General features: G+C 44.5%; 1 protein-coding gene across 5 annotated transcripts in view; it reads right to left on the minus strand.

Moving 5' to 3' along the window:
- The window catches only part of STAG2 (STAG2 cohesin complex component), a 223,882-nt gene that overhangs the window by 96,895 nt on the left and 113,675 nt on the right, over window positions 1-13,312 (minus strand). For all 5 annotated transcript variants that reach the window (XM_075940974.1, XM_075940976.1, XM_006115390.4 and 2 more), the window contains 2 exons: window positions 10,148-10,309; window positions 3,293-3,389 (listed from right to left, as the gene is read on the minus strand). In XM_075940974.1, the coding sequence (XP_075797089.1) occupies window positions 3,293-3,389; window positions 10,148-10,309 (259 nt within the window). The remainder of the gene's footprint in view (window positions 1-3,292; window positions 3,390-10,147; window positions 10,310-13,312) is intronic.

A 13,312-nucleotide genomic window follows, 5' to 3' on the forward strand; every position in this document is an offset into this window, starting at 1 on the left:
TTTCAAGGTTGAAAAATGATAAAGTTTTAAGGTGGGAAGAACTAGAACTACTATAGAGAAAGTTTGCTCAGACTTCTAAATGAGAAGAACCACTATATCTTTCTTTAGGATCCCCTCCAGCCAACTAAGGCACATCAATGACAAACTTAAGAGTGAACCAATCTCCACAATGCTCATCCAGAAGTCTGATGTGGTGTATGCCTTTAAGGAAAAAGGATATATTCTTTGGGAATTAAAGGTTCCTAGAAGGCGTCCCCCACTCAAGACTGAATTACAATCTTTTGAGAATGAATGGTATTTGCATCTGATCACAATACTGGATCAGAGATTGTATTGTGAACATACTGTATTCAAAGACGAATTGTAGAATGTTTTTCCATACTAACTGGTACAATAAGTTGACTTTTCGACTATGGACAACTACATTTCATATATCTGAATGTCTATTTCCTCAGAAAATTAACTGATAGATTTTAAAGTGATATGATGGCATAAAACAGACCTCTTAATTCCTCTTGCAACTGTATTCATTGCTTCAATACTTGATTCACAGTAAGAACTCTGGCGCTAATATAAAAAGGATGCACTACTGAAGTCAGTGGTGCTTTTGGAGGTGTGTCTATTTGTGAGGCTAAAGCCAGGAATCTTGAATTATGGTGTGCCCACAGGGCTCAAACACTGGTGTCTCCATAGAGCTAAAGCCAGGAGCTGCATGGCTTAAGCATAGAGCCAAAAGCCCTAGGGCTCCTCTGGGGATAAAGACAGGAACTCCTTGTGGGCTTGAAGCTGGGAACAGAGCTGCAGGGCTGAAGTCTCTATCTTATGCCCCACAGAGGACTGAAAGTTTGAGTGTAGCTGTGAGGCTGAAGCCCCTCCCTTTCCTCTGCATTAAAACCCTAAAAGAAAGTGCTATCCATCGGGATAAAACCCTATGTCCATGGGAAGAGTTGAAAGGAACCAGGGCATCATCTCACAACTGCAGCACCTTATCCAGTGAGCAGAGAGGTACTAGGGCCAGCTTCCCACCCCAGCCTCGTGCTCCTCTCCTCCACCGCTCCTAAAGCCCAGGCCTCCAGCCCGATCAGAGGCTGGGGCAAGGCAGCACCATGGCTACTGCTGTGACTAGTGCTGTGGTGTGGGCACCTGTTTCCTTCTGCTGTCACGGCTACTCCTCAGCTCCCAGCCCCATTTGATTGCAGCCAATAGAGCCACCCAGGTAGGATGGAGCCTTCTCTAGAGCCAGCATAGCCCTCAGAGAGCAGTCCCTGAACCCTGAGCTAACTCGTTGCCCCCACACAGCCTCCTAGTTATCTCTGTCCCTGAGATACCTCTCTGCCCACACGCAGCCCTTAACAGCCTCTGACATAGGAAGTAGCTTAGTTTGCAAACACCCAGCCCCATTTACCTTCCTCCTGACATCAGCTACCCACTGTCTGGATACAGCCCCTACTGCCTCCACCAAGCCATCCCCAGTCTGCATTCAAGCCCATAGTTACTTCTGTGCTTGTACCCTGAGTTACCCCCTGCCAATGCATAGTCCCTAACCACCCCCAGCCTGAACACAGACCCTAGCTATTCCTGTTCTGGCACCCTGAGCTACACACTTAGCCCCAGCTAACCTCCAACCTGCACCTTTAGAGGTTTTCAAACATTGAGATTAATTCCTCCTTTGAGTTATAATTTTTGATTGCACTTCTTCATACATACACACCCAACCAAGACAGAATAGATGGTCTCCTGAGGCGAATCGGGGGTAAAGATGGTGCTCTCTCTCTGGGACCTGCCATCTAGAGCTGGCCCAAGCCCTGCTGGATCTTGCCCTCTCCCATCAATGGAAGTCAAATTATGCCTGTACCCAAGGCTTCCTACTTCCTCACGCCAGAGCCCAAAGACTCCTCACCACTGAGCCCTGGAATTATCATAGTATGAGCGAGGGTAGGCAGGTGGGGGGCTCCAAGAAAAAGATGCATGTTTAAGGGATGAGGAAATAGCAGATGAAAATCAGTTTATACTCCATCTAGCTACACTAAAAACCCACTGACTTTGGAGTAAATCACCTAGAGCCACCACTTCTGAAAAGAGGTTAAGAGAAAAATGGAGACGAATGAGTAAGCCTGGTTGGAGGGGAATTATACATCTCAAGAATAACCTCTCTCTCAAGACCAGCATTCCTTCTAATTTTTCCCACTCCGAGCAGAATGAATTTTGTTATGTGCACCAATGTAGAGGTGATGTGCAACTCAGCAAGATGGGGGCCAGGCTACCATAGTGAGATGGGGATGGATGGAGGCCCTGGCCAGTCAGGGGCCAAATCCAGCCCACCTAACACTTTGATCCCCCGGACTGCATCTGGCCATTTTCTATTTGTATCTTACTGCCACTGAATTTCCAGGCGGTGGCTCAAGCAGCACGATCCTATTTAAATGCTTATTACACCCGGTTGTGGTGCTACCCCAGAAGCTGTCAGAGCCGTAATGCCTTTAAATAGCTATAGCGACCCTGGGCAGCAGCCAGACAACACAGTGGTGGCAGGGTCAGGAGCCCTTTACTGTGTTTTTAATTCAAAGCCTTAGCCCCAGATAGCTCTGGGGGGAGGCTAGTCCCCAACCTCACCCCTTCCACTCCAGGCCCTGCCCCTCTGGGGAGTACGCAGAGGGAGTGGAACCAGCCCATGCCTGCATACCAAAAATTCATGAATTGGCCCTCCTGTAAAAATTATTGCCCACGCCCAAGTTATCCCCATTTCTGTACAGAATAGCTATAGTGATATACAGCAATTCTTATATTGGTATAACTGCGCCCACTGTAGTGGGATTATACAGTTTTAATCATACTAGTATAATGAATACCTAGTACAGACAACTGCTTAGTACAGACTAACCCAATGCTTACATCTACACTACTTCAGAAACTCAAACTAAGGAACACAATTTTATCTATGATGAACGATGTTGCTGGAGACAATGTAACTAAGGCTGAGTTATCATGCGGTCTCCTATCCATTTACCTTACTCTTCTAGAGTAGAGTGCAGGGGTCAATTGCAGAACAATCTGCAGTCAATTTGGCAGGTCTTCACTAGACCCACCAAATTGAGAGCCAGTGGATCAATTTCAGAGCCTTGATCCCCGCTGTAGTGTAGATGCATCCTAAGAGTGAGAAGGCACTCTCTACACCATCAGAATAATAGCAAAGGCTATTAAAAAGGGAGCTGGTAGGCATTCAAAAAGAGTAGCTATAGGATAGCTAGAACTATATTTTAACGTAATATGCTTCCAAAAATATACATCTTACCTTTGCAGCCTGAGCACTGAATAAAGAAGTTGATGAGGTCAAGAAGAGCTATATCTCTGTCATGTTTGTATGACTCTATCCAGTCATCCACTACAGACTGAGTCACAGGGGAGGGGAGGAGAAGATGTATAGAGAAAAACAAAACAAAAACTCTTTATTAGCTTTTGATACATTGATGAGAAGCTAAACAGTGGTTCCCAACAGTTTCTTAGGAACACACAAATGTAAAAGTCATCTCCCATTAGCAAAATAGACCCCTTGAAATGTACTAATACTGAGTACATTTCATCCTTTACTATTACAATAAAGAAATAGATGCCTGCTTTACCTGTCAACATACACAAACACAAAACAGAATATGAAGTACATGCAACTGAGTAAAAAGCACATAGTGAGTGTTCCCTCCAACTGACCATTTAGTATAGAAGCCCAGAAACCATGTTAGTAAGGGGAGATGGAGAAGTGCCTGATCAAGAAACTTCAGTCTCAAATTTCCTGACTCCTGCTGTGTGATACAGAGAAGCAAAGAGAAGTTACTTACACTATGCAGTAATGATTGTTCTTTGAGATGTGTGTCCCCGTGGGTGCTCCACTGTTGGTGTTGGGGACGTCCCAGCGCCATGGATCGAAGACTTTCAGAGCAGTGTTCAGTCGGGCTGTGCATACACAAGTGGTGAACGGCATGCTTACCTTTGAAGTTAACGCGCGCAGCCTGATTTCCCTCTCTTTCTTGTTTGACGTCCTCGTGGCAGAAGTGGGGAGGAGGGCAGGTAGTGGAGCACCCACAGGGGTACACATCTCGAAGAACAATGGTTACTAAACAGAGTGAGTAATTTCTCTTTCTTCAAGTCATGTCTTCAGGGGTGCTCCACTGTGGGTGACTATGTAGCAGTGCCTATTTAGATGGAAGGTGGGCTTCAGTTAATTGTTACAGATTACGGAGAGAACTGCAGTGGCACATGGTGGAATCGCGTAATTCTTTATGATGGTGTGACTGAGTGACCATCTCGCTGCTCTGCTTATTTCCTGGAGTGAGACTCCATTGAGGAAGGTAGTTGATGTCACCATCGCTCTGGTAGAATGGGCTTTGGAAGTCGCTGGTAATGCCCTGTTCTGGAGCGAGTAGCAGGTTGTAATGCAGGATGTTATCAATTTTGATATGTGCTGGGAAGAAAGTGGTTTTCCCTTGGACCTTTCAGCTAGGGATACCAGCAATCTCTAGGATAGACAAAAGGGCTGAGTCCTAACCAAACAGAAGGCCCTTCTGACATCTAAAGTGTGTAATATGGCTTCTTCCCTTGAGCGGTGTAGTTTTGGGTAGAAGGTGGAAAGAACTATCGATTCACTGATATGAAATTCAGAACCAACTATGGATAAGGTGGGGGGGATGGGTCCGTAGAATACATGTTATGCCTGTGAAAGGTCAGGTATGGCGTCAAGGTTGTGAGAGCTACAAGTTTGCTAATCCTCCTTGCAGACGTGACTGCCAGAAGGAACGTTTTCATGGTGAGAAAGTTAAGTGATGAAGTTGCCATTGGCTCAAAGGGAGGTTTTGTGAGTGAGTGGAGGACCAATTCTAAATCCCACGTGGGGAGTATGGGGATATGTGGTGGGTGAAGGCTCTGCAGGCCCTTTCAAAAATCTCTTAGAGATGGGGTAGGTGCATATAGAGAACCCATCAATGGGGGAGAGGGGGGGCCGTAATCGCAGCCATATGAACCTGGAGTGAAGACAAGGGATAAACTATGTTGTTTCAGGTGCATAATGTATTCCAGTATCAGATGGAGTGGAGCCATAGATGGTTGGACTCCTCTCTGTGCACCACTGCGTAAACCACTGCCATCTGTACAGCTAAGTCTTGCATGTTGTTTGTCTCCTGCTATGCATCAGGACAACTCTCACTTGTTAGGAGCACTGTTGCTCTGCTTCGGAGAACCAGACAGGTACCATGCCATCGGGTGTAATGTTTGTGGCTGGGATGAAGTATCACACCCTTGTTCTGGGAAAAGAGGTCTGGGTGGGTCAGAAGCAGGCAGAGAGGTCGTAGAAACAGTTGATAAAAACTGTTTCTTCCCAACCATGTTGGTCAAGGCCACGCTGGGGCTATTAGAATTACATGGGCCCCGGATAGGAGGGAAGGCATATAATAGGTAAGCATCCCATAGAAGGAGCACTGCATCTCCTTGAGAGCCATATCCCATGCCCGCACTCAAACAGAATTGGGGGCATTTGGAATTTTAGAGGTCTATTTGCGGTCAACCCCAGTGTTGGAACAGCTCGGGGGTGATCTGACTAGAGTTCTCATCCGTGTACTGTGAGAAAGTTGCAGCTGAAGGTATTAGCCGTGATATTCTTGTCCGTGGGTAGGTATGCCAGCATGATGATTATGTTGTGGTGGATATACCAATTCCAAAGCTGGATCGCCTCAACAGAGCGAAGGGGATTTCGCACTCCCTTGGCAGTTGATGTAAAACATAGTAGTCATATTGTCGGTGACGATATGCACGAAGAGTCTCCAATACGTAGAAGGAACTGCTTGCATGCATTGGGAAGTGCTCGAAGCTCGAGCAGGTTGATGTGGCTTCTGAACTCGTCTCTGGACCACTTTTCTTGCAAGTATTTTTGTTGGAAGTGTGCACCCCGACCTAGCAGTGAGGCATCTGTAGTGAACTGTTTGGACAGCTGATCCTGGTGGAAGGGCACCCCTTTGCAGAGGTTCTGTGCTCAGCTCCCCCACTGTAAGGAGATAAGGGGACTTTTGGAGGAGGCGAAATGTGTCTGTGAATGTGGCAGCTGGGTGGTGTATAAATTGAGGAAATCCAATGTTGGAAACATTGAAAGCACAGTCTGGTATGGGTAAATATATGTGGTGGCTACCATATGTCCCATGATTTTGAGACAGTTTAGGATAGGGAAGGTTAGGCTGATCCTTATGATTGTGACCAGGCTTGTTATACGGTTGAAATGACGATTAGGGAGATAGGCATGTGCTGTTGCGGAATCTATGAGAGCCCCTATGAACTCTAGGGATTGTGTGGGGGCGTAGTGTGGACTTCTGGCCATTGATAATGAAGCCTAGAGATGGAAAGAAGGCCTTTATGAATCTGATCATGTCCCTTGTGGTCTGTTGGGAGGGACCTCAGATGAGGCAATCATCCAAAGAGAAGATTGTGATACCATTTCCTCTGAGATGCGCTGCTACAACTGCCAGGGTCTTGGAGAAGACTCTGGGGGCAGAGGAGAGTCCAAATGGAAGGACTTTCTACTGAAAATGGACTGATGCTACTGTGAAGCACAGAAAACATCTGTGCACGGGATGTATCCTGATATGGAAATGTGTGTCTTGGAAGTCGAGGGCTGCAAGCCAATCCTTCTTGTGCAGTGCATGAATCATCATGGTAAGGGTAACCATTTTGAAGCATTGCTTGCAAAGGTATTTCTTTAATTGACAAAGATCTAAGATAGGCCTCCAACCCTGTTTCTCTTTTCAGTGAGAAAGTAGATTGAGTAAAACCCTCTCCCTTCATATTGTCCGGGGACTTGTTCTATGGATCCTATATTGACACGGTGTTGAACTTCTTGGCAGAGCAATGTTTTGGCAGAGGGGGTCCCTGGAGAAGGTGGGGGGATAGCTATGACAGGAATAGAATATCTGCAGCTGATGATTTCTAGAACGCACCCATCTGTGGTGATTGCTGCCCACTGATTGTAAAAAGGACGCAAGTAGTGGTAGAATGTGTTGGACTCGCCTGGCACTAATGTTGAGGGGAGGTCAGGTAGACCCTCAACCAAATTCCCAAATTCTAGAGACCTGAGTCATGGAAGAGCAGTTGTTTGGGATTCTTCTGCGTTGGTTTTGTGGTTGGAAGCAGTTTTGTTCAAATGATCGATACTGCTGTTGTCTGCCAAATGCTGTATCTCTGTGTCTTTGGTAGGGTGTATAGCGCTTCCTTGGTAGGGGGGAGTGTACGTGCATAAGGTGGTGCATGAATTTTTGCTAGAATTCAGAGCCTTGTCCGTCCCTGCAGCAAACAATTTGGCATTACTGAATGGCAGGTCCTCTTCTTTAGCCTGGAGATCCTTAGGAACACCTGTTGCTTGAAGCAAAGATGCACGTCTCATTACAACAGACATTTCAGTAGCCTTGCCATGGTGTCTGTGGCGTCAAGGGCCATTTGTAGTGCAGTAGAGGATATACTATATCCCCCTTTAATGATGATTTTAAGGACAGGTCTCTTGTCATCTGGGAGGTGTTTCATGACCTCTGTTAGTTTTGCACAGTTGTCGAAATCATAACTGGCAAGTAGGGTGAAGTTGAAAAGTTGAGGAGGAGTACATTTTCCTCCCAAACACATCCAGGCATTTATGGTCTGTGTCTTATGTATGTGTTTTGTGTTGAGAATTATTAGACCTTTGATTCGCAGCATCAACCACTAAAGAACTGAGTTAAGGGTATAAGTTTAGAAAGTCCATGGCTTTTGATGGGACAAAGTACTTTCTATCGGCCCTTTTATTGGTTAGGAGGGTCTGGCTGAGGTTTCCCATACTTAGTCAGCTGCTTCAAGTATTGCTTCATCTAGAGAGGGCGCAATTTTGGATTTAGCAGAAGGCTAAAGATTCTTTAAAAGCCTGTGGTGTTTTTCCTGCACCTCTGATAAGATAACCTCCTGATTGACAGCCACTGTTTTGAATAAATCCTGGAATTGTTTGAGGTAGTCACCAGGTGTTGGGTTATTTGGGATAACTGCTTCAGCAGCAGCAGAGGAGAAGCTATCATTGGGTGGCATATCCTATTGTTGGATGGTTGAATCATCCTCAATCTGCCCTTCCTCAAGGTCCGGGCCCTCAGACGGGGAATATGATGGATCTGAGTGTACAGAGGCACTGTGCATGTGTAAGTGTGTCGTGGTATCCAGTAGCGATTAGGAGATCACTGCTATTATGCTGGGATTAGTACTGCCATTCAGGGTGTGCGGGAGCTATTGATAATGGGGAGACTGTAGTCCCCATATGATGCATGCACTTTGTCTGGGGAGGAGTGCTGTGAATAGAAAACATTCCTTGAATCCTCGTGATAGGCACTGAGTTTTGATAAAGCAGGTGAGCATGGTGAGAGCAGCAAGCCTCTTACTGATAACAGGGAGCAAGAGTGGTGGTGTGCCGAGGGCTCAGTGGGGGAATCTGGTTCTAGTTCTTCTGTCATTTATTCGTGGAGCATGCATTTTGCATTGTAGAACAGCAGTGGGTTGATATCTTGTGACCTGTTGCCGAGTTCGCCAGTGCCTGGGGTGGAGGCATGAGTGCTGGCAGCATCACCTTGCCAGTGGTGCCTCTGTTAATTCAAGGTCCTTAGTAGGTGCCCTTTTTGGCTGGGTAGCTGGTTTTGCAGCCTGTTTAGAACACACTTTTGAGCCAGTTAGTGAGGAGGCTCAAGATTTTGCCATGCCCGAGGTGCCAGGTTCATCTTCCCTACTCATTTGTGACAGGAGCGAACAGGCTGGTGAGCTGCTTGAGGGGTTCTGCCGAGGGGACATCATGCCCAAGCCCTTAGTGCACCTTTTATAGCTGGGGGGGATGGGAGGGGGCGGAGATCTAGGGCTCTGTCAATGGACAGCATGAGTATTATCAGCTTTCTTTCCTTGCGAGCTCTTGCTGTCAGACTGTGACAGAGGACACATTTTTGTGAAAAATGTGCCCCCCCCGCCCCTGCAAACAGCATATGCATTTCTTGTGACCATCAGAAGCTCACAGAGTCTCGGCATTTATTGCATCTTTGGACTTTAGGAGAGCCCAGCGTGTCTCCCGGAGGCGGACTATGGTGCTTGTGAATGTTATGAGTAGAGCAGTCTGTGTTTGGTTTCTTTGTGTTTTCTTTTATTCAGTTTGCTGCAGCTTGCCGCTGCATGGCAGTAAACTGCTAGTCTAACTAAATTATAAACAAGATGAAGAAAAAAAGCTTTTTTAAAACAAATTTAAACTGTATTAAAAGGGAAAGAAATACTGGGTAATTCAACACTGTCTAACTACTACTACGCTTTTCAGAAGTCTGCTGAGGAGGAGAGGGCTGGAGCTCTGTCCATAGCTGAGGGCAGCAAAGAAGGAACTGAGGGGAATTGGGCTGCACGCACTAATTTCAAAGGCAGGAACGCTGCTCACCATTCACACTGCCCAACTGAACACCGCTCTGAAAGTTTCCGATCCGTGGCGCTGGGATGAGCCCAACACCATCTGTGGAGCACCCATGGGGACATCACTCGAAGAAGAATAGATAATTTGAATGGCACTCATTTGTGGCAGCAACTTTATTCGAGACCAGTAGATTAACCCTTGACATTTACAAAATTTTCTTTTAAATAATTAATTTTAATCCTCCCTACTTTAAGTTTTTAGCAAGCTCTAGAATCCCCCACATACTTTATATTGAAGCTTCAATGTTATTATATATTCTTGATAACTATAAATGTGATCTATATATGACTATTTAGTCATTCCAGATACTGAGAGGTAAGTTAAAAGTCATATGTAAACAAATATTTTTTTTAAATAAAATTGTTTAAAGTCTTTCCATTTTAAATCAGTATTCACACATTACTTGTTTAATTTCCCAAAGAAAATCAATTGAATCTTTCACTTTTTTAGTGTCAATTTCACATCTAGGTTTTTAGTGATGCAAAATCGGTCTCAAACACTATAGGGGAATATTTGTTTTGAAAGCTCATCATTAAATTTTGTTTAATTGGGAAAAAACTTTTAGTGGGTTTATTTTTATAAAAACTTGTTTTACAAATTTTTAAATGTGTAGCCAAGTTTAGAAATTGAGCATCCCTTTAAGTCTTAAAGAGACTCAGATCTTACCTGCATAGCACTCTTGCCCATTTTAACAACCTCAAACAGCATCATGTTTTCCACACCATTCTGTTGGTGATGTCCATTCATCCGATTTGGACCAGCAGGTTTTCCTCCTCCGTTTCCACCTTTCCCCTTTTCTCCTGGGCCTTTTTTCCCTTTTTTACAGGTCTGCAATCAAATCGAAAGCAACTATCAAATCACTACAAACTTAACAACATAGGAACAGCCATGTGTGTCAGCCCATCTAGCCCAGTATTCAGTCTTTCAACACTGGCCAATGCCTGTTCTCCCCCCATCCCCCAAAGGGTATGAAACGAACATGTAATCATCAAGTCATCCATCCCCTCTTGCCCATCCCCAGCTTCTGGCAAACAGAAGAAAGGCACATAATCCCAGCCCATCCTCCATGAACTCTAGTTCTTTTCTGAATCCTTGCTATAGTCTTCACCTTCACAACGTTCTCTGACAAACAGTTCCTTTTGTTTGTCTTAAACCGGCTGCCTATTAATTTCATTTGGTGATCCTTACTTTGTGTTGTGAGTAGTAACACTTCCATATTTACTTTCTCCATACCATTCATGATTTTATAGGCCTCTATCATATCTCCCTCCCAACCCCTGTCATCTCTTTTCCAAGTTAAAAAGTTCCAGTCTTTTTCATCTTCCATAGCATTAATTTCTATGGAAACTCTTCCATAGCCTTAATTTCGGTTGCCTTTTCTGTACCTTTACCAACTCCAAAAGATTTTTTTTTGAGATGACATGACCAGATCTGCATATATTTCAAGATGTAAGAGTGCCATGAGCTATACAGAGACAAGATGTTTCCCGTCTTATCTATCACTTTCCTATCATGTTTCCCAAATTGTTAGGTTTTTCAACTGCTGATGCAAATTGAGTAGATGTTTTCAGAGAACTATCAACAATGATTCCACAATGCCTTTCTTGACTGACAACATTTAATTTAGATCTCATTTTACATGTATAGATGGAATTATGTTTTCCAATGTGTATTACTTTGCATTTAACACTGAATTTTATCTACCACTTTGTTTCCCAGTCTCACAGTTTTCTAAGGTACTTTTGTAATTCTCCACAGTCTGTGTTGGACTTAACTAGTAGTTTTGTAATCAAAGCAATGAAAACAAACTATAAAAGACTCATTGGTGATCAGCAATGGGAAAGACTAAACAAGCAGGATTCCCATACAGATGTTTGCCGGGTCCTTGTGAAAGTACAATGATACTTGGTCCTTTTGGGCACCAACATAAGTCTGCTTATGTCATTACTCTTCAGCCTAGAAACCAAACTGAATCATGCTTGGAGGCATCTCATGAATAATCGGAATGAGCAGTAACTTACATGCCCATTGACGTGTCCCAGAGGCTGGAGAAAATATCTAGCTGAAATTTGTGAGCTATCAGTGAGGAAAGACTGCGACATCTGTAATGTAGAAGTATTTTCACCCAAACAGAGTTGAGGTCAGCTCCTATATGAATTCTAGCTTCCATACCTATATTAAGGTCAATTTTTGTTTGCTGACCTGTAGGCCCTGGTTCATGTGCAGGTCCTAAATGGCTTGAATAGCTCAATCGAGCCACTGTGAATCACCATGCACTTAGCAGCGAGGAGTCCTGTGGCACCTTATAGACTAACTGAAGTGTTGGAGCATAAGCTTTCGTGGGCAAAGACCCACTTCGTCAGATGCATGTAGTGGAAATTTCCAGAGGCAGGTATAAATATGCAGGCCAGAATCAGGCTGGAGATGACGAGGTGGATCCAATCAAGGAAGAGGAGGCCCTCTTCTAGTAGCTGATCTGGAGGTGTGAATTCCAAGAGAGGAGAAGCTGCTTTTGTAGTTAGCATGCACTTAGACAATCATTGAGATAAGAATAAATCATAATGCCTTGGCCGTGTAAGTGGGCTGCCACCACAGAAAAGTACCTTGGAGGATCCTTGAGGGTCAGTGAGAGGTTGAAAGGGAGTACTCTGTACTAATAGTGCTCCTGATTCCGCATACCTGTGATATGGTACAATGGAAATGTATGTCCTGACAGTCGAAGGCTGAGAACGAAGGATCAAGAACAAATCTCTTTCCTTTAATGCTAGAATGATTCCTGAGAAGGTGACCATCTTTAATTTCTCTGCTTGCACTCTGCAGCCTGTGTGGGTATCCAATTTTACTTTTTCTTTGATATCAGGAAGTAGACAGATTAGAACCCTTTGCTTCCAAGATGCACAGGAACAGATTCTATAGCTCCTATCATTAGTTTATGGCTTATAATTATTTTGCTTAGCATAAATGACTTGTATGAGAAAGTTCCCTGACGACAGCTGGGGAAAAGTGTTCGGGAGAAGGGGGAAGCATGAGAATTGGGTGTCATATTGATTCTGGACAATCTCCAGCACCCAAAAATCAAAATGTATCCATTCCCAGATGCTGCAGAATGGGATAAAGCAGTCTCCAAAAGGACAAGCAGGTCTTCCAGCATGAGGTGGCAAGAAGTGTCCCACAGGAGCCTCAACCAATGCATTAAAACTGACACTTCAAGGTGAGGGGCTAAGAACGTTGGTTGAAGTCCTGATTGCTTTCACCTGAGAAATCTCTTTTTTCTGCAGCTCAAACTCATTATGACAACAACTGAAAGGTAAACTGTGACAAAAGCAGATTGTAGGCTGTACACCTTCCCTTTAGGCCGATGTATACATCCCTAAGGTTCAAAGAGCTGCCCCCAAATCCTTCAACATGTAACGGACAGTCTTTTTGGCAAATAACTTCATACACTATGGTTTAGACCTCTTTATCAAAGCCAGACAAATCAGCTACAAAGCCCATCTCACAAAAATGGCTATGGAAATAGAGTGGGTGCTCTTCAGCCACATTTAATGCAGACTGGAGAGACTTTTAGCTGCCAGCTGACCCTTGTTGATTACAAATTTAAATTAGGCCATATCTTCACTTGCAGCTCCAGAGACTGATCTGGCTTTATATTCAGCAGGTCCAGTTAAGACCCACGAACACTGAAGGCAGGTCTGGTCAGCACTGGTAGTCCTCAAAGTGGCAAGTAGTAAAGGAAGCTGACAGGAGTATTTGCACCCATCAGCCTCCCTCTATGAAGACAGCACCAAGCTCGGCTTAAGGTAAGCTGATTCCAGCTACGTATTTTACATA

Source organism: Pelodiscus sinensis, chromosome 13 (assembly GCF_049634645.1).
Source record: "Pelodiscus sinensis isolate JC-2024 chromosome 13, ASM4963464v1, whole genome shotgun sequence".
In the NCBI taxonomy this organism is placed as follows: Eukaryota; Metazoa; Chordata; order Testudines; family Trionychidae; genus Pelodiscus; species Pelodiscus sinensis.